This window comes from Anoplophora glabripennis, unplaced genomic scaffold, assembly GCF_000390285.2.
Source record: "Anoplophora glabripennis isolate ALB-LARVAE unplaced genomic scaffold, Agla_2.0 scaffold1072, whole genome shotgun sequence".
In the NCBI taxonomy this organism is placed as follows: domain Eukaryota; kingdom Metazoa; phylum Arthropoda; class Insecta; order Coleoptera; family Cerambycidae; genus Anoplophora; species Anoplophora glabripennis.
Window position 1 is genome coordinate 67,180 of NW_019417159.1, and position 23,121 is coordinate 90,300.

General features: G+C 31.3%; 1 protein-coding gene across 2 annotated transcripts in view; it reads left to right on the forward strand.

The window, feature by feature from the left end:
* LOC108913849 (cyclin-L1) overlaps positions 1-23,121 on the forward strand; it is a 34,790-nt gene that overhangs the window by 8,522 nt on the left and 3,147 nt on the right. For both annotated transcript variants that reach the window (XM_018719493.2, XM_018719494.2), the window contains 4 exons: positions 15,769-15,889; positions 19,966-20,235; positions 20,295-20,464; positions 20,575-20,784. In XM_018719493.2, coding sequence (XP_018575009.1) covers positions 15,769-15,889; positions 19,966-20,235; positions 20,295-20,464; positions 20,575-20,784 — 771 coding nt within the window. The remainder of the gene's footprint in view (positions 1-15,768; positions 15,890-19,965; positions 20,236-20,294; positions 20,465-20,574; positions 20,785-23,121) is intronic.

Genomic DNA, 23,121 nt, shown 5'->3' on the forward strand with positions numbered 1-23,121 from the left:
AAGTTGCGTTATCAGGGGACCAACATTATGCCTCTAAAAAATCAAAGCTAACATGATAAGTTTTTGAAATATTTCAAAATTTGGAAATCCATTTTTGTTTAATTTCAGCCTTGTTTGAGGTGATATTGAAAAAAGAAGAACACTTTCTCATGCCAACTTTTTACTCTCTATCGAATGGCATAATCAATTTTTATATGTAATGATTCATGTTTCCAGGACCATCTTCTTCATTTATTTAAATACGGCCCTAGAAATTTTATTTCATTTTTTGCAAGCCTTCGTGACCCCCCAATACTGTACTGTCTCAACCCGAACCAGATTCAAACTTTTTGTTTTGAAAAATCCATTTGCAATGTATTCATTCCAAATTTATCTAAATTTTTAATTTAGATTTGTATGTTTATTGAATTAACGTACACTCTAAGTGTCATTAGACCCTGTGAAATTGAATTTTGAGCACTCGAGAAACCTATAAATAACTATGGGTACACGATAGAGACTAATAATGTTTTATTGTAACGTGTGATGGTAATAGTTTAAATAACTATGTGAATTTTACAGGATGTAATCACACTTATAGTGTACGATAATTCAATAAAAGTAGAAATCTAAATAAAAAAATTAGACAAATTTGGAACAAATACACTGAAGATGAATTTTTCGAGATAAAACATCTGAGTTTGGTTCGGGCTGAGGCAGTACAGTATTGGGGGTCATGAAGGCTTAAAATAAAAACTGACTATGCCATTCGATAGAGGGCAAAAAGTGACCATGAGAAAGTGTTCTTCTTTTTTCAATATCACCTCAAACAAGGCTGAAATGAAACAAAAACGGATTTCCAAAACTTTGTTTTTTTTTTAAATATTTCGAAAACTAATCATGTTAGCCTTGATCTTTTAGAAGCATAATGTTGGTCCCCTGATTTTGCAACTTTGCCACAATTTAAGCTAGTTTGTATCTCTTGCTGTTTCCGAGATTCCTGTAGTGAGAAGCAAATTTGTAACAGCCTGTATAACAGTTATGCTGTGTAAAGGCAGACCCCTTATCAGTACCCCTAGGCCTGCCCTGATAATACATACACATTTTTTTTGCACAGTTTTCTTTATAAAATAGATACAGCCAGTAGAAGTCTGTTATTGTAAAGAAATAAATATACAGATCTTTGAGTTTTAGCCAAAATATAGTAAAGTCTTAGATGAACCCAGAAGAACAACCAAAAGACAATGTGGAGAGTTAAGCATTAGATGTTGGGGTATAACCAACAGGAAACTCATGCCGAACATTTTGACAACATTGTTCACTTGTTTAATTTAAGTTTAAAAGTTGTACTTATAGTGTGCTAACCCTTGGTTCATTTCCTCAACAGCAAATCCTTCAAGTAGTTTAACAATCTTTAATAATATTTAGCAGTTAATGAAAATGGTGTCAGAATCATAAAGGAAAAAGTATCAATTTTTCTTTAGCTCAGGGGTTATTATAAAAGCTTTGTTTAATATAAAAATGAGGTATTAACGTCAGCAGCCATTTTGGTTCTCGTTTTTGATATTCGTGAGTTATTTCGAGTGCAAAGTTATTTGTTATATAAAATACATTGAAGCAAATTGGTGTCACATCTGTAATTTTGCAGCCATGTAAGTCATCATCATCGTCAACGATGTCAAAAACAGAATATAAGAACCAAGATGGCCGCTTTATAGATGCATGGCCTTCATAGTGTTTTAACCTTGCTTACTAATATTCAAAAACTTGATAATGTATTACATGTTTTCGATCTCCGACCTTGACCTTTTCTATCTTATAGATATATTCATAAAAGTTTTATTGGTAATAAGTATGCGAGGCTGGAGAAGTTGAAACCAGATCCATATTTTGCCATTTTTAGATTTTATAGATCTATTTCTTTGTCAAATACACAAATTGTAATTCTTAGTTTCCGGATTACAATGCAGGGAACAGTGCATATGATGAGAGTTATGCTTAAGGAAGGAGTTACATACTATATACTATTTGATTTTAGCAGTGAAGCGAGTCGAGTCCCTGTCGTCAGATACTTAGTAACAATGCATCTTTAATTCTCTTTGTTTATCATTAAAGATGTACATTATTTCTGTTTTTTCATTACAATGAGATTTGTAATCGAGCCATAGCCAACACTACAAATCAACATGTGAGTTTACAAGACAAGATCTTAAAATTTTGAGCGGGATTCTTTGTTACGGGAACTGTATACATCCACAAGTTGTCTTAGAGAAGTAAAAATAGTAAAAACGTGAAAATATTTCAGATAACTTCAATGAAAACAGGTCCCTGTTTCATTGTAGCACAGATAGCAAAAGTCTATAAATGTTTAGTGTAGAGAACACTGATAAATTAAAACAAGGAAAAAAGTTGTAGTACCTAGTAAATATTGGAAGTTAAAGAACAGACCTACAGACTAAAATTAAAAAAAAAATGTAAAAGACAAATCAGTCGGTAGAAGTTAAAGTTGGACTAGATAACGTTTTTATCACTTAATGTGGACAGATTTTAGTCGAAAATGATTTTATTGGAGGAAAATCTGTGTGAACACTTTCTAAGCTGTTTGGAGATCATGGGTGAGATATAACCTATAAAGCATGTGTCATATATTACATAGGGGGAAACGACATTACGGGGTTGATTTTCTGGCGTTTGTCATGAATTTTTTTGATTTGATCAAACTTTGACATTTTATTAATATTTTGAACTATATTTACAAATTTTTTCGTCATTTGTGTTGAAAATGCCGAGGTTATGGGCTGTTGTCCAATGAACGTCATCGTCCCAGGTTGTTCATGGGAAATGTGGAGGTCACAATTTTGATCTGAAAGCAAAATGGTTGTTTTCGTGCATTATTAACATCTTTTCTAAAAATATGAACCTCATTGCGGGTAAAAATTGTGAAAATTGAAGTGAAATGTATCGATTTTCACCATTTTTTTCACATGTTTTGAATAAAAAAACACTTAAAATTATGATATCAAAATTGTTCGTGGTGATCGTGTTTGTAATTTCATAAAGAAACACACTTTCAATTTTCATAACGATCGGTTCCTAACTTTTTGGGTTATAATTCCCGTGAATCAAAAAATGTCATTTTGAGAAAAACGCATTTGAAGATTTCCGAAAACTAGAAGTTTCAGAAAATTATCAGTAATATAGAGTGCTTACCGATGAATCAGTGATTCCTGCACCATGTCATATAACAGTCCTTCATAGGTATCATTCTGAGCTTGCATCTGTCCTTTTCTTGCCAAATTAAGTGACTACCTGAACAAACACTCCGCCCTACCTGCTGTGTGCCTAATCGCTGACCCGATGGGCTTCGGTTTTAGGCTCGTAAAATCTGAATGAATAGGAATTTTGTTTTGAAATGTTGGCAGTGTATTGAATAATTATACTAACAATTTATGCAATTCAAAAAATTCGGATTTTTTTTTTAACCTAATGTTTTCCCCTTACTGCCTGCTGGCACAAAGCATAAATTTGTTTGGAGAACGTTACCACTTCGACTAATAACTATCAGAGTCAAACACAATCAATTTGATTTTGGGATTTTTTTGGGATTTGCAGATCTGGGGATGTACCTCTGGTACTTTTGCATGGATTTTTTGTATGAATATTATTCCAAAAATGCTTCAACTTTGGGATATAGGATGAAATGGGTAGCGAGAGAGATATCGACAATCAATCTATAATTAATTAAGTAAAAAAAAGATTCAGCTCAACTAAAAATTAATGATTCACATTTTCTATGAAGCTACTAATTCTTTGTGATAAGTGTATCTTGATATTTATATTTGTCACAATTTCACGGCAGTTTAGATATTTGTATTTTGAATTACAAGTAGAAGACGATTTGGAATATATCGAGCGAATTTCACTTTTAAAAATAGTATAGAAAAATAATCTAAAGATTAATTTCCATTGTTGGGGAAATACAAAAAATATATATTTTTTGGAAACTTGGTCACCTTGGATTTCATAGAAAAATGTGCACATGAAAACTTAATTTTTCTTCAAAAGTACTCTTTGCTTTGACGTTAAATCATTAAATCTGATTGATCCTTATATCAATTGAATTAAGTTATGGAAATATTTTAAGAAGATTCCATTATTATTTTCCGGATGATCCTTTTTTAAGGAAAATGACAATTTCAAACTCATCGTTCAAATCTTACGCGATAGTTTTCAATGTCATCTTAAAATAAAGTATGTATACTTACAAAATATATATCTAAGAGTACCATAGTTTTTGAAGTTGTTATGTCATGGCCTATGTGTTTACACTTCCTTAGCTTAGGTATCCTTGACCTGCTCTTGTTCTTGGGCTAGGCTCTGTGGGGGCAGATCCGCTATCGGAATCCCTAGGCTCAGCCTTATGTTGATTTTGGTTCTTGTTAGTTCTAAGGCCATGGATGGAATTGCTCTGTTCCATCCATAGCGGCCTGAAAAACTATGGTTCTTTAAATACCAGCACAGGCCGTTAAAACCTTAAAACCAACATATCTTAACAATTCATGATGATCAATTTTTTTGTGTTGCATACAGTTTCATGTTTTGTTGTTGTCCTGAAGAAGACAATTATCAAAAAGAACAGTTAATAGTTTTTGACCTATTATAATTAAATAATTTGCCTATTTAGTCATGTCAGTGGTTTTCCTAATATTTTCTGTAACAACAAATACTTCTGGGTTGGTTAATAATTTAATGTTAATCATTCAGTTTTTTCAAATATGACCAGAGGTTTTCAGAAACAAACCTCTGTGGTAAAAACAAAACTGTATATTATATTTTTTTACGATACTGACTGTTCTCTCAAAAAGAAATCTCGCCTCTATGTTGTAATCAAGAATCTGCTTTAAAGTAACATGAAATATTGCCAGGGTGGCGAGGCTTCAACAATATTATTGTCAACAGAGAGAGAGTCCACAAATGTATTGTCAATTAAAATATGTTGTAGAATGAAACTTCGTCTTGTCATGGAATATTTCTTATTGATTTGAGGGACTCTTAAATTATTTTTATAAATCAGATTAATTAATCAGTAGATTTTTTTAATGGCTTTTGTGAAGAAATACTGGTTGAATACGAAAGCATTGCTGCTAAAATATCTGTTACTGTTAAAAATACTGTTCTCTGAACTAAGAGGTACTTAGAATTAGAGAGAACAAAATTGTGATTACATAAATTTTATAACTATTATAAAACTTTTTTTAAACTTAATGTGATCTCATGTGATAACTGCTATAACTAAAAAAAATGCCGGGTGTATTGCCAAATTGTAACTCATGTATATTCAAAAATTCATCTCTAATAATAGTAACCGAGATATTTTGTAACAATACTTTTGTAGTGTCCCAAAATTGTTTAACATAGATACATATTTTTAAAACTGCTTAAGTTAAAGTATCAAAAAATACATACATTTTAATTAAAAATGAATATCTCGTAAATACAATTTCCAACAAAAAGGTTAGTGAAACACCCTGTATAATTAATGAAGTTTTCAGTGGTATACTTGGACAGTAAGAAGACTAGTATACTAAATTTTTGGATGTAGATAAAAGAATACCAAGGTAAGAGTTTGTCGACCCCCACCACAATTTAACTAAAAGTGAAGCCAACTGATTGTGATTTCCATTCTAACTTAACTTTTTTTAGGCTATAATTTTCATAACCATCGAAAGTAGACCATGCATGGGATATGAGAAGGAAAAATCAAACAACTTTCGCTGAGTTCTTCAGCTTTAAAATTATCCATTTTTGAAGAAGGTTTAGCTCTTAATTTTTCAACTTCTGAGTTAAATTTCTCTCTTTATAAGAAATAATGTTAACTTAATAATCCATTGACGACCCCTGAATATGTTCAGAATAAAACATTTCAGTGCCCAAAAGGTCTTAGTTAGTTGATAATAATAAGACTTTATAACCGATATAATGCAACCAAAGCTGAATTCCGTTTTGAGTTTTGGTAACGTCTGTGTTCCATATATACCGGACGGTAATTGGTCAATTTATTTTGATGATTAACTCTGAAAATTTGCAAGCTATTCTCCAAACATCAATTATGGGAGGGCTGATAGTAACTGCATTTGTAATTAGACAAGGCAGAAGAGAAACATGTAATTCTTTCACTTGCGATATTTGTTCGAGTTTCGAACCTGGATTTTACTTTATTTTGTTCTGCTTAACCGAGGCAATTTATTATCTACATCCAAAAATTTAGAAAATTGTCTTGTCTTAACATTTTAACAATTTGTAGGTAATATGACCTCAAAAACTAATTTTTTATTGACGATCATTCTGTACTAGTGGGAAATTTATTTGCACAAAATCTATTTTTAAAATTTATTTTTAATGTAGTGCTGTAGTTAGACATCTTTACAATAACACCAGTAAAATGTTGACTTCTCTCGTGTAGATGATTATACTTCGCAATGGAAATTATGACTCATTGCTAGCTTCGGGGCTAGTAAGGAGGATGAAGCACGCGAGGATCACAAATCCATAGGTGTATCAGTTTAGAAGGCAACAAGATATAGAAAATATGGAAAAAAGATAATAAAACATAACACCTATTATTTTTATAGGTTTTATCAAGAAAACTTCAAAAATATTTTAGCAACATTTTGTTTAAAAATTTTAAGTATTTTCTATAAAATTATGCCATTGCATAGGTTTATAACCAGCAGACCGTTTACTACAACCGGTACTTTGGTCCATTTTAATTATTGACATTTTAAAATTTTCGGGTTGTATTTTTATAATTTATAAATGTATTAACACTTCGTGCTTAGGGTTATTCTATGGCATTTCTAACGATGGCTAAATCAAGTACTACATACGTCCGTTTACACCCACTAAAAAAGCATGTCATTATAAGCATTATAAGTGCACTAGTCAGAGATAGAAGATAGATCAACGTTCAGTCTAACTCAGTCTATAGACGATTATAGATCCTATCGGTGTGCATAGAGAGCGACACATCATTTAATACAAGACAAATACCTAATATTGAATTGTTATAAAAATCATTTTATATTTTATACGCTTTATAGTAATAGTGTTTTTATATTGTCCGAGTCACTGCATAATTTCGACCGCGAAATATAGGTAAAGAATTTATTTCTTAAATTTATTTTTAAATAATTTAACACATTTGCTTTTTAAATATAGGTATTTTAAACTTCATAAAAATAATAATAAATAAACTTCACATTTAACTTGCTGAAATTAATTTTTTAATCACACTTGACTTGTTTACTGCAAATGGCAGTGCTCATTTTGAACATTGAATTCAGTAGTATAGCAAACCGAAAATCATATCGTTATAGTTTCATGAACATACAATTTCAAAATTTGTTAGATATATCGCCTAAAAAATATTTATTACATTTTTCTCTCTGCTAAGAATTTAAGAGTTCTCTGTAATACCAACAATTCTGCATAGTCGATCTCCCATTCAGAAAAGACAAATTATGTTAGTCGTAAATACTACAGCGGTTCTCAACAAGTTTTCTATTAAAAAATCATGCATATCTATTTTAAATTTAATATTTTTTTAAATTTTATTTTGCTCATAAAGAACCAATGTTTGAAATATATGCATTTAATATTATTTTTGTTTAGAATTTTCATATGCTTAATGTTATAGATTTATTTATTTTATCTGAAATCTAAAATAACTTGAATTAAAAAAGATAAATTGCAACAGCATTGACGTACATACAAAAAATTTAAGGTATTGTCAGAGAATAACGCCCTGTATGTTATTTTCTTTTTAACATTTTAATAGGTGTTGTCTCAGTTGTGTACTGATTTCAGAAACGTCCTGTATTTTACATAATTTATACAGGGTGAAAGGAAAGAAATGTGCCATTGCTTCTTAATTCAAAAATAAGATGAAAGGTTCCTGTCAACATGGGTACGTTCTTACCTCATTACCCTTAGAGGATAATAAAAATTTTTAAACAAATTTTTCTGAAACAACCGTTTTTATCATATTCATTTTAAATTAATACATAATTTTCAAATCAAAAATGTTTTAAGTCCATTAAAATAATTTGAAATTAACTACCCTGTATAATTAAACTACATAAGTCTTTGAAATGAAGGTAAAGTTGAAAGGGGTTCTTTTTTTACATATGTAACTGTTATGTACTATTTCAAATACAGAGGAGTTTGGTTTCATATAGATGAGTGTTCAGTTTGCTGATTATATCATTTGTTTAGTATTTCACTGTCTGTTGGGATGTAGTTATAACCAAACTTTACTTTTTCAATGCAAATTACAAGTTCAGAGATGTTTTGAAAAAAAAATGATAAAAACCTTCAACTCAACACCTTGTACCTCTGAAATGAAATAAAAACAGACCTATGTTACGAAGTTCTTGTATTATTTTTAGATGACGAGTCTCTCCACGGGCAATAAGTATAATAGTTTCAGTTGCAAATCAAAATGTGTGTATTGAAAATAACAGCATTGACGGGTCAATTTTATTTCAATTTATGTACATAAATAATTTTGAAATATCTCTTTGTTATAGTTATAAATCTACAAATTAGAAACATGTTCATATTTGATGATGAACATTTACTTTACAAATGTGAAGTAAAAAAAAACTAAAATGGAACAGCAGTACCAGTAGTTATTTTTGTTGTTAGAACTAGCTAAATTCTAATAATATTCCTGAGTTTTTAAGATTTTTATTATTTTTTACATCAAGACAAACTGAAAATTGAACAGTGAACAAACATCTTCAAAATAAAATACTTTTATTGCATTTTAAATCCCCATCCTAGTGCAATTATTATTTTTTTTCTTACACGGTTTTTAGTGAGGACTAGGAAACTTTAATCATTTTTGATCTTTCCTTTATAGTGCTCATTAATTTCACTCGATTTGTAGTACAAATTGATTTACAAATAGGTAGCAGAGTTTTTCAAGTATGTTTGTGACTGTTCCGAGATGGTAAACAAGAAGAAAAATGAACATTGTGTTTGAGATAACATAATTTCAGTAAATCTACTTATTATACAATCTTATATATAGGGTGTCCCAAAAATAGTTGACAGGCACATAGGGGTAGAAAGAGGGTGGAATTCTGAGACAAAAAGACCTTTGGCGTTTTTTTGTTTGACGCACCCTTAATTAGGTATTAAATAAAGAATACAATCAGGAGCGCACTTTAAGGGAATGTCGAGCGGTAGGGGAAGCATGTTATGGTCTGTAATGAGGCGAGCGGGGTACCGCAGCAGTGGACTCGCCCCATCACCGTGGAAAGCGTTAAGGCCGCCGAAACATGAAATATCTTCAATTATTTATTACGTTTTTCTTTTTGTGAAAAAAGTCGGCAATTTAATTTTTTTATAAATTAAAAATTCCCGCTTTTACAAAGTCCGGGCTTCTGAATTTTTTTTATATATAAAAAAATAAAGAACCATTTCATGTATTTTTACCCAATTCCGTTTTATTGAATATTTCCGCTTTTTACTCGAAGACTGGGCTTTCGCAAATTATAACTGAATAATTCATAAAAAAAAAAAATATTTTTTTTTCAAATTTTTTTTGCTAATAAAATAAAACGTAATAAATTGAATTGAAGCTATTCTGTGTTTCGGTGGCCTTGGCATTCTCTGCAGTGATGGGGCAAGCCCACTGCCGCGATACCCCATGCTTCTCCTACCGCTTGGCATTCCCGTAAAGCATGCTCCTGATGGGGTACCTTATTTAATTCCTAACTAATTAAGGATGTATCAGACAAAAAAATGCCAAAGGACTTTTCACCTCAGAATTCAACCCTCTTTCTACCCTATGTGCCTGTCAACTATTTTTGGAACACCTGGTATTTATACAAGCCTGCAATATTTGTGATTAACTAGAATAGTATCAAAATAGTGCAAATATGTAAGTATTTTTATGTCTGACAAATTTTAATACATGTAAAATGACTACAGTAAAAGAACAGAGGTATAGTCTTTCCGAAGTCGGTTGAACATATATAAAAACGCCTAGCAATAAAATTTAATAAGTTTAATGGGTGTCCCTAAAAAAGTTTTCCGCTAAAGTAAAAAAATAATAAGTATATGTGTAGAAAATTTCCATTACATGTTCATTTGGCCAACATTTTAATTATTTATGTCCTGAACTTTCTTTATATAAATTATAAATTGACCGCCGAATTACGTCTCTCGTCATGTCATCGATATTTTAAAATTTATGTTTTCACTTCCTCTTTACGCAATGGTATGTAACACTATGTTTAATAACACGAAAAATTGTGGACACTGAAACTTTAGCTAATATATATTCACATATTCTATTTATAATTTCATTATCTGGTTTTTCATTTTCTTCCTTTTTTACACAATCATAAATATTTAAAATGAGATGCTGACATTGAACATGTATATCTTTATTTTTAAACTCTAAATTCGTTTCATCAACAACCGGTTCTACTAATTCAATATTGTCTGGCGCTATTTCGTTTTGTTCCGTTTCAAAAGGTTTCCAAAATGCCATGTAATAATATTAGTAAACAAAATATCCCTCTTATTTCTCTCTTTCGCAATTGTAATATGAATGATTAATAGAAGATGCCTATAATAGACTGAAATTGCCTGAATCACACCAAATTCCGCATTGCTGCACTGCACTGCTAGGCAATTTGTCGACAACTGAAATTTATGGCTGGTCGCCCAGTCCGACTGTGTTTGTTTGCCGTTTGCCCGCGCGCGTTCTTTAACTGGGCGACGAGACCTGTATATGGGTGTGGTTAAATAAATGTGGGAACAAATTTTTCAAATATTTCAATACCGAGTTGTCGCTTAGCGACCGAACCTGGTACATACCGCCAAGCTCTTTGGTCTTCAATTGAGATCGGAAAGACTATAAGCAAAATTTATATTTGTGTTAATAGTATGTTTCAGTCCAAAGTAATGTTAAAGGACATAATCAAGATGAAATTTCTACTTTTCAAGCAGTACTGAATTACTACATAATGCATAATTTAGATTTAAATTTAATTAAATGATTTTCATGATCATAACTTTCAAATCGAGAGAAGTGGAATAGAATAGACTTTCTTATATTTATCTCGAGAATATGTCTCACAATTCAACTGTTTTTGAAATTGTAGCCCAGATCAAATTTCAGAAAAATGGCTCTATTTTTTCATATCAAATTTGAGTAAATTCTTAAATTTTGAGGAGCAGTTTTTTTTCCAAACAATTTGGGACCCCATTCATCAAAATCAGTTTTTAATTCTAAAATTCGTTGACACTGTAAACTAAACAACTTAGTTACAGTTTAGATGCTAGCCGTAAACAGTTTGCAGTCTATTGATGTGCTCAATAACTCGCTGAAAGTTTGAAAGATGAACTCGTCACAAGGTGCCAGACTATCGAGATGTATTTTTACTTTATTTTAATGATATTAAGCTAATTCTAATTAATTCAACATTTTTTCATAAAATCCTATAAAATTAAGTCAATCGATCAAGTTCATGAAATCTTAAGAATGGTCCGATTTAACAGTTATTAAAAGTATGAATTTATTCATTATGGTTGCAAGTGTTTCTATATTATTTTTTATGCGATGGCCACAATATTTATTAATAAAAATAGGTATAGGTTGTTAACATTTCATTTATTCACTGAAAATATATATTTTTGTAATATATAGGTTGTTCCTGTATGAAACGTAAAAATGTAAGACTCTTACAGAAAATTTTAACCTGAACAAAAAAATTCGTAATAGGAAAAGCTTTGTTACTGATATGATAAGTATGAGAAACCTGTAAAAGACATATTTTTTGACAATTTTTCAAAAAACGTCTAATCTTGTAAACAATTGAATTTGTGTTGGATGAGTTCATAGTCCACCGAATCGGTTGAAAGATCAATTTTTGGCAAGCGTTGATAGTTTGCAGTGAATTTTGACTTCTAATGTTATTTCGTGGATAAATCTAACAAAAATGCAATGCAAGAAAAAGCAGTCATTTGTAGTCTGAGTTTGTTGGTATTATTATCACCTAAACTAGGAGACGAGTAACCCTTGACTTGAAATCTTGCTGAACCTCAATCTTGCTGAATCTCCACTTTGTCATAGGGATCTCCATCATCGTTTCCGAAATATGGTACGTTATAAAAATATCACCTAAATTTTTATAGCCTCTGAATCATATCATATTATTTGAATTTCTTTGCTTTCCCTACTAAAAACAGTTATTAGTATTGTTAAAAATGTACCAAACATTGGATGCAATATTAAACTGATTGGGCTGACTTTATCTTGTTTGACAGTAAATTTAAATTTATAATAGCTGTTTTACATTGACAATTTATTGATCAATTAATCATGAAGTCGCTTCATCAAGAAATTGGACAAGTGTATGCACCAAATCTGCTGTCAAATAACTTTATGAATTTATTCATCAAGTTCTTGACGAATTAGAGCTTGTTTTAATTTTCATCAATTTCTTCGTGAAGTTCAGAAGTACCAACCCAATAGATTTCCAGCCTCAGATCAGTAATGAGGTTATGTTATTGGAATATGTAAATAATTGTGTGGCGTCGTACTAGTTTTGCATTGTTTTTACTGATTTGTTACTTACAAAAACTAATATTTATATAATATGTGTTAGAACGGTATCACTGTTGTATCACTACAATTATAAGTGGAAAAGTGACATTTTTGAAATTTATTTGCTTCTTTGATTCATTGGTAGAACTGATTCATACGTCAAAAAACTTGACAAAGTCTGTAGCAGTGTAAAACCACACTGTTTACCAATAAATTAATGAATTAATTCATGAAGAACTTCATCAATTTATTCATGAATAAATTGTCAATGTAAAACCGCTATGCGATGTATTAGGAAGTGTTTTTCGAAAAAACTCATAGTTTTGGCACAGTGTAGAAAAATATTGGTTTTTCGAATATATCTTAGTAAGGGAAGCTTTTTCAATCCCATATTTATAGTAACTTTTTTGTTCAGTGTAAAATATTCTATAGGCTGCCATGTATGTATAGGATCACCCTGTATAATCATTTAACAGTTGATATGATAACTAGTTGCGAGCAAAGTAGAGCGAATTATTACTAGTCTTAGAACAGAGGAAGAGTCACACTTTATCTTCAGAACTAACTTTTTTGTTTATATTTTATACAAAGAGAAAAGATTATAGACATATTTTTAAAATCATTCATATGACTGGAGGTACAGTGTGATATTATTACCTACACAGTTCTCCATAATTACTTCTGCTCTATAGATATTGTGTCTGTTTTATTTATATCCTGTATGTCTATAATTATTTGTTAGATACACTTTCTGTATTATTGTTTGCACATCAAACATCTTTTTTTTTTATTTTAAACTCATATGGATATCATAAGCTAAATATTTTTAAACTCATCTGTATGATATATTTTATACTTGTAATCATTTTAACTTCAAAATCCTATGTTAATGAAATGTATTGGTATCTTCTAATTGGCATAAAAAAAGTACCAAACTCTTCTAAATCTACAGTTTGTTTGTCGAATCTGTATGTTTATATTTCATTTTTTACTTACATAATATTACTTTTTCACAAAAGACATTTTCTCCAGAAGGCAAAATCCAAAATCTACTATAAAACTAATAATTTTTGAGATAATTGCCAAATTACATTATTTACTTATGTTTGCCTATTTCTTAACTTTTTTGTGGCAAGCACTGTAATTACATATGTTTATTGATATCGACTTTGAAGTGTTCTCAATATTTCTAAAAAATGTTAACTTTTGCAAATCCCTTGGCATTTGAAAAATTTGGTGTATGTCATGTCGACCCTCGAGGGATGTAATTATGTGATGTCTTAAATATAAAATTGTGAAAAACAATTCTTTAAATTTAGCGGTGGTTTAATATTGTAAAAATGTTACAACAATTACTATTTTCTTTTACACAGGAATGATTTATGTTTAGGAGGTACATTCTGTGTGTCCTGCATAAATATGCTAGTCAGTTACATGTCAAATGACTATGCCGTATGATAGTATAACTAAAGTTATAGGTTACGTTCTATTCATGTTTAATTTTTGTAGGTAATGCAGAAATTTTCATATAAACGCAACTCGATTTAAAGAAAGACTTAATGAATTACCATATGAGTAGTATACAATATATCGTTTGAAATTACTTATTGGGGAATATTGTTGAAAAAAATTTAAAAATTAATGATATAAATCGTTATATCGAAAGGATAATGGGTTATTTTTTATGAATATAGTTTTGCGTAATGAAATATCTCACAAGACAAATAAATATACGAAAAACATCACTATATCGTGCAGTTCATCAAGTTGTAGATGTTTTGTTTTAAATTAATTTTAATAGTTTTTTGTTTCGTATTACAGTTTAAATTGAAAAAAAAAACAGATTGATTTTTGAAATATCAACAACTTACTGAAGTGGTCTTTTCATATTTTCTATTTCTGATTTTTTCAGTGTTTGGTAACTATTTTCATAAAAATATTACTTGAATAATCCCTTCGATTCAAGGGTTTATTTCATTTTTTTTTTAATTTTTTTCATAGAAAAAAAAATACATTTGAAAGATTGGCACAACAGAAAGGAAGTTCATGGTTTTTTAATTATAAAGTTTCTTTTTCATTTTAGACCTGACAATGTGAATAAAGATTATACAATTTTATTTTGAAAATCAACTATTGATAAAATCGTCTCTTTTAAGCCACTCAGTATTTATCAAAGTAACATTTTTTTGTGCAGTATATTGTTATTATTCTATATTTGACTAGAACCTTTTTTCAGAATTACAATAGTATGGTTTGATGGGTCCATGTCCCTTAAGAAGGTAGATATGATAATTAGAATGCAGCCACCAATAAGTCACACTTAAGTTTTTTTTTTTTTTAATACATTATACTTGTACGGTATGGTCTAGTATCCATGTCTCCCTTACCATTAGATATAGTTATAACACCTTAAATCATAATTCTGAAAAAATCTATTCAAATATGAGGGTTATGTAAAAAAAATTAATTTGATAAATATTTAATTTATTTTTTTTCTTTTATTGTTATTAATGATTAGAAAAATTGTTACCTCTTTGGCAGTGAACCAGTTTTTTTATTGTGATTTTAATAAGGCTTTCACGGTCTGTGCTAATGTACTATTTTTACCTAATTTGCAAAATAATAGAATTAGAATGAAAATATATTCAACATCAATCAGTTTTAAGATAAAGATATTTAAATCTGTAGTTTACTTTACAGTTTTCAACTTTAAAAATCTTAAATTAGTTGAAATGGGACATTTTCATGTTGTAAGAATACCAAATGTAATGTCTGTGCACTGGTGCGTTTTATTTTATAAGAAAATTTCTGTATATTTGTACATACAGTCATGTGTAAAACTCTAGCAAGGTAGTTTTAAATGAATGAATTAATATGAATCACCTGCAAGACTATTTATCCAAAAAATGTTGAAAGTACCAAAAATATTAATGCTTTTCCTTGAGGAAATGTTATGCCTTCAGAGTCTTAGCAATTTGATTAGGTTATATGTGGAACCATCTTAAAGTTTATTCCTTTTTTTTTCTACCTTTACCTTAATATGGTGAAGTACATTGAAGTAATTAAAAATTCTGTTATCAAATATCGATGGTTCCATGGCCTAAATCGATAAAAAAATATATATAATTTAATTTGTTACTATTTTTTTTTTCAATTTTGTGCAGACCCATCACTCCCGTAATTTTGGATCAAAATTATACCCATCTTAAGAACCTCGTAATTAAAGCTGAAAGAAGAGTGTTAAAAGAATTGGGATTCTGCGTCCACATCAAACATCCTCACAAGGTAATTTTATTTGTATTTTACAGTCTAAAAGGGCATAAGGTGCTATTTATTAATAAAAGTTTTAATGTCATAGCCTGAGAAAGTTGAGTAAGCTCTCACTGTGTAAATTAATGCTTTAAGAAAATTAAGAAACATCACTGAAAGAGTTGTCCGTCCCTAGCCACGGCTTTTTCCCATCTTTCCAGGAGAATTTTAATTCCACATCGGAAAAACGGCACACCTTTTGAGATTATTCACGAGTCGATCCATTTTTTGGCATCTTCAAAGGAATGCTTAGCCAGGCCATGTGTTATCGATCGGAATAAGTGATAATCGGAAGGGGCAATGTCTGGTGAATATGGGGTAGTCGACAGCGATCTCCCATAATGGTTTCATTCGGTTTGAGCAGATCATAACAAACTGCACCCAGCTAATCTGACCAAATGCAGAGCAGAAGTTTGGAACCATGGATATTCGGCATTGCCGACAATTTTGACATATGGCTGAGCTTGTTATACAATTTTTTACATTTAGAATTGTCGTAGTGTACCCATTTTTCATCGTCAGTTAAATACAATACAAAAAACCTTTCCTTTTCTGCAATTGAAGCAGCTGTTCACACGTATAAAGCTGCTGTTCGATGACTCTCGGCTTCGACTTGTACGGCACCCAATCCTTGCTATTGAATCATTTTTAATGCGTTCAAATATTTTGAAACTGTTGTGTCATCAACTCCTAATGATTCAGTAAATTCAGTTAGCGTCTGACATGAGTCTTCATGAAGTAATGCCTCCAATTCTTCATCTTGAAACTGTTTTGGTTCGCCAGAGCGTTCTTTATCTTCAACTCAAAATCATTACTTTTGAAGCATCTAAACCATGTTTGCCACAGAGCATGGTCGCCGTAAGTCTCGGCAAACATTCTGTGTGCTTCAGCTGAAGATTTCTTTTGAAGTGCAGTAAAATTCCCCACAAGTACTTTTTTTCCACACGAAATTTGACATAAAAAAGTAGTTTTCACTTCAGCGAAATAACATACCGAATTTCAAGCTTGCTTATAGTAGTTCTTTATAGGTGCGGTACCATCTTAAACTACACGCTTGCAGTTCTGGTAACGCCATCTGGTGGAAAACAGTGAAAACTTATTCAACGTTACATTATAAAATGTGTGATGAGTTGGTTTTAAATATTTAACAGTATTGTATCTTTTGTTTATGTGATGGCTGTTACAATATGATTAAACTGAAAAAATTCTAAAGGCGATTCTCTAGGTACAATAAGAAATACAAACTAATAATGTTTTATTTTAAGTTTTTCTAATTTATGTACAGGGTGTTTCAGGAGGAGATGTACATACTTCAGTATGTTATTCTACATTAAATTTTAAGCAAAAAATTTCCTATGAACTTAGGTCTGGAAATGCTTCATTTAGGATATACAGGATGTCAAATTTAAAAAAATTTATTACATTCGTTTTATTAACTCCTACTTTGAGTTATTATTCATGAAATTTTGTATGCGGAGGTTTCTTGGGATGGGAAATTCAAATTTTATGGACGATTGGCTGTATCTCCGAGAGGGCACCACAAGCGACCATTAGGATCCTTTTAAATCGCTTCAACTTTTTTGTGCCATGGTGTATGTCATTTCGGAATAGGAAAACATTTTCCCCTATCTTTTCTACTTAAGAAATGTACACCTTATTGAAATCTCTAGGAGCAGCCGTTTCTGTTAAAAACTCATCTAAAGATGCTGATGCATGCAAATAATTATGTATTAGAGTGCTAATTATGTATTAGCTTTGTCAGTAAAACGCATCATTGGAACTGGTTGACGATTAGCGTTGATCTATTCACAAAATTCCAATCTTCTGGCATGATCTCTTGGTTGAAAATTTTGTACGTTTTAAATGTGGAAAGGATACAAGTCTTCTTTAAGTAATGTACATTTTTTTTTCTTTGGCATTTCGGTTATCTGCTCGTTCATAATGATAGTGACTACTTGGAAGAAAACCGAATTCACGTAATTTGTTAATTGTGTTAGAAAACACCCTTGCATCTGGAACCGTTCTATTAGGAAATTGTCTGCGATATTCTCTACGAGTAGCCCGCGAATTTCCATTGGAAAAACCGTAACAAAATAACATATCAGCATTATCATTATGCGTAAAGATGTGTGGCATTTTTAAAACTTGCATAGAAACTTAAAGAAACCTCTGCATACAGAATTTCATGAATTTAACTCGAAGTAGTCGAGAGTTATTAAAGAAAATGTAATTATTTTTTTTTAATTTGACATCCTGTATATCGCTAAACAAAGCGTTTCCAGACCTGTTCATAGGAAATTTTTTGCTTAAAATTGAACGTAGAATAACATACTGAAGTATGTACAATGCCGGCCCTTTGAAAGTGGACGATTTATTTTTCTAATGTAATGTGGTCTACTTCTTATTATGACAAGTTTTTATATGTCAGTGTCATTAGTAATTTGCTTGGTAATTCAAGACGCCGCCATTCAAAATGGATTGCGGAGGGTCACATAAGTTATGTTCACGAAGGTGGATGTCGAAAAGTAAGCACCACCTAAGAGTAAATCCTTTTGACATGGCAGTAGCGGCTTCCTTTGAGATGAATTTTCTTGGATCAGTGCGAACTGCAAGGAAGCGGGTGAAAGATTCGGATCTGAAGAATTTTGTGGCCGCAAATACAGTTGCTTTGACTCCCCAGTATAAAGAACAGAGGTTAGAGTTTGCAAGACAATTTGTAGGAAGCCCAGACAACTTCTGGGAGAATATTATATTTTCGGACGAAAAATGTTTTCATTCTTGCTCCGATGCTTCTGTATGTGTCTACCCACCAGAGATTATAATGTATTCGGAGCCTTATGTGAAACCCACACAGCGCAGCGATAGATTCTCCATTAACGTTTGGGCTTGGATAAGCTGCCAAAGTCCTGATGTTTCTTGTGACCATGCTGTATCTTCAGAATTTCACTTTCAAGCAGGATAATTGTGCAATTCACACCTCAAGAGTTGTGTCAGAATGGTTCACTGATAACAACATCGACGTTTTACCTTGGCCCTCAAAGTCCTAGGGATATATGGTGAAAAAAATTTATGACAGAAACTTCCGTCAAGTTGACGTCGAAGAACTTTTTGAGGCAATTGAAAACACATGGGATAACGTCACTGAGGATTATAACAAGAACATTAATTTTATCAATGCCATGTAGATTGCAGTGTTATAGACAAAAATGGTGCTTGGTTAAAATACTAACTTTACTCGAATTGCGTTTTTTTGATGACGAAAAGTGTTTCATTTTTAGATCTCGTTGACGGCGAATGAATGGCCGTTAGAATGTATAATATATTTCAGTATTGGAAAAATAAATAATTTGCTATCTAACTTGGACTTGTTTTGCTCACTAGAACTAGTATGATAGACACACATTAAATTTGACATGACAGCCGATTTGAACCTCACATTTTCAGGTCAGCTTCACAAAGGCCAATTATGGACAATTTGCTTATAAGAGTCGTCCATTTTCAAAGGGCCGGCACTGTACATCTCCTCCTGAAACGCCCTGTATATAGTTTTTTGATAAATCATTGAAATTTGGCATGTTTAAGCCCTTTTGAAGATGGGCTGTATAGATTACCATTAGAAATAATTAGGACGACCAGGTTCCTTTGGAACCATCATCCTCTAGTCCTGAACTTTTGTTGTCACAATTGACTGTTGTCTATTTACCTTTGTTTTAATTTTAATTTAACTGGTCGGAAGAATTAATCTAAATGTACTCTGACATGGTAATTGTTTTGGTGATCTGTTGACTAGCTTTAAGCAAATCTGATCACCTATTAGGAAACTTGTAAAATAGTTGGGACTAGCTTAAAAAAAATAAATTAAACTTTTATCGCCTTGTATCTCAAAAACAAAACATTTTTCAACCTATGATCATATGAAATATTTTTAATTAATTTTTACTAGTCCTATACAATTTTATTGGAGCAATAGTCTAAGTTCCTCACATACTGTAATTATTTCTTTTCTCGATATTTTATCACGTAAAACATTTCTGTATAAATAATAATTTTAGATAATCGTCATGTATCTACAAGTTCTCGGTTTCCAAAATAACCAAAAATTGATGCAATATTCGTGGAATTACATGAATGATTCGTTGAGAACTGACGTTTTTGTCCGCTACCAGCCCGAGGTTGTGGCATGTGCCTGTATATATCTCACCGCTAGGAAATTGAAATTGCCTTTACCAAAGAATCCATATTGGTATACAATTTTTGGTGTTGCCGAAACGGATATCCGTGATATATCTGTTAGGATACTAAAATTATACAGTCGGCCCAAGGTATGCTATTTTGGTAACGTTTTATTAATATTTTGTGTTACACTTGTGTTTATTTGTAGGGCAATATCGAATCTTTAGAGAAAAAAGTTGATGAACTTTGTAAAAAGTACCAAGATGCCAGGGCAAAGGCAAGGGGAAGTTCAGGAAACAACACACCAAATAATGATTCATCTAGTCCAAGCCAACAAAAAACTACTGGTGCTCATAATGCCTGGGGAGGTTTTATTAGGTATTTATCAACGTGCCCTTTAGGGTCTGGAAACTATTTTCTTTGTCTCGCACTTTACATATAACATTTTTGTATACACTTTTTTTTTACTAATATTTTTTCTTGTGCAGCCGATCGGGAAGCCATATTGCACCTCCAGTCAGCGAAAAACGTTCAAGGTCTAGGTCCGCAACTCACTCTCCAGAAAATAAGCACCGGAAAAGGTCTAAAAAGCACCGATCAAGAAGTAGATCTGCAAGTAGGAACCACAAGAAAAGTCACAAAAGGAAAAGCTATTCTAGGTCTCGAAGCAACACTCCTCATTCTAAATCGAGAAAAAGGTAAATATCTGTTAAAAAAAATTAAATATAATTGAGTGCTAGTACTTGTGCTATTTTTGGTGTGGATTGAGATTATATTGTTTCATAGTGTTTTATACAGGGTGTCCCTGAAAAGGATGGACAACGCTTGACCACAGGTTCCTTGGATGAAAATATGACTAGCCTAACTTACCTATAATACAAAAGTGCACACGCCTACTGAGATATAGCCTAAATATAGAATAGATAACCTATTTTTTTTCAAATAATTTGAAAACTATTTTTCTTAGAAACTTCAAATTTGGTACACTTATTTTTTTATATAAAGGCAAAGGTAAATATAGAATTTGGAGAGAATATATATACAGGATGTTCTATTTCTAGTGCCTGTGCGCCACTGGCTATCCCGTAACTTTTTTGTGTGTATGCCAATGACGACAATTTATATTTTTAAAAATAAACACTATTTTAGAAGATTTTTTTTGCTCTTACAAAATTTCGATATAGTTTATGGATTTCGAGTAAAATTCGCATTCTTTATACATTAAATATCGGCAAAAATTCTGATTTATAAAAAATAATTTATAACTGCAGCCTCAAAGCAGGGAATACTAATATTTTAAATAAACAATATCAACTAATAATGTAAGAAAGTCAACATTAACATTTTAAATAAACTGATATTTGTAATCACATTAAAATAATATTACAGTAAATGCTCAAAGTTACTTTCTTGTTCTTAAACGCAAATATTAGTTCTTTGAAAATTAGAAATTATCCAATAATTGTGCATTACTTCTCATAACATTAATTTCATGTTGTATTCTTTCCCATATTCGTTTTCTGTATTTACTGAAAAGTTATTTTAAACTGTGGTCCTCAATGCTCCCCAAATGAAATAATTACATGGGTTTAGGTCCGGGGATCGAGGTGGCCATTTTAAAGGGGCACTATTTCCTCTACCTATCCACCTGTTAGACCTTTAATAACCTGTAATACCTACCTGTACCCTGTAATACCTGTTACGTGTAATAACTGGTCTTTTAATACTCTTTTAAAGGAGCTTTTTGAAAGCCAACCTCTGCCCCTAAACGTCTTTTATTTACTTGAGCAATTTCTTCTTTTCAAAATTTGTTCCTCCAGTTGAATAATTCCGGCCGTACATTATCCACGATTTAATGTTACGGGTAAAAAACGTCCTGTTTCCCGAAGGCGTCTCTTTTCATTATCAAATGTTTTGTGATTTGGAGTTCTTCGATTAGGAAATCTTTCAGCATATGTTCGAACAGTAGCACAACAATTTCCTTCACAATAACCCGAGACTACTAACATATCAGTTTGTTCAGCAAAAGTATAAATTGCAATAAAAAACAAAGTAAGCTAAAATTAAATCACAGCTAGCTTGACACAGAACCCTTATGAATTTGTTTCTGTGTTATATGGCACTTCGTACTAGAATGTTCTATTTATCTTAAACTGATTTTATATTAAATGCGTAAAAATGCCAATTTTACTCGAAATCCATAAACGATATCAAAATTTTGTAAGAGGCAAGAAATCTTCTAAAATAGTGCTTATTTTTAAAAATATAAATTCTGTCGTCATTGGCGTACATACAAAAAAATTACGGGATTCCCAGTGGCACACAGGCACTAGAAAGAGAACATCCTGTATATGTATTTTCACCAAATTCTGTATTTACATTGCCCTTATATAAAAAAATATGTGTATCAAATTTGGAGTTTCTAAGAAAAACAGTTTTTAAATTATTTGAAAAAAACTAGGTTATCTGTTCTATATTTAGAAGGCTATATCTCAGTAGGCGTGCACTTTTGTATATAGGTAAATTAGGCTAAATAGTCTTGTTTTCATCCAAGGAACCTGTGGTCAAGCGTTGTCCATCCTTTTCAGGGACACCCTGTATAGGGCAAAACTTGGAATGAGAAACACATAAGATTATTTTTGTAAATTCCGTCACGAAAATTGAATTTTTTTTATCACTAATATAGTATCTCATACAACGCCGCTAGTATAGGCTAGTATATCTTCAAACAAAGGTGCGTGTTAGTTGCAAGAGCATAACCAATTGAGAGCTGCGGTATGCATTGTTATCAAACCCATCTTTCTTGATTTGTACTTGTTCTTGTTGTTGTATTTTTACACAGAAATTTAACAGTGATGACAAACAAATGCACATAATATATGGGGCATTCTCTGTCAACTCGGCCACCCACCGTCCATTCTCAATTTTTGAGATAATTAATTAATTTTGGGATTAAAATTTTTGGTTAGACACCTACTTCTTAATGCCGTTTGGCGATTTTGACAAATTAAAGATAGCGGCATTGTATCAATCCA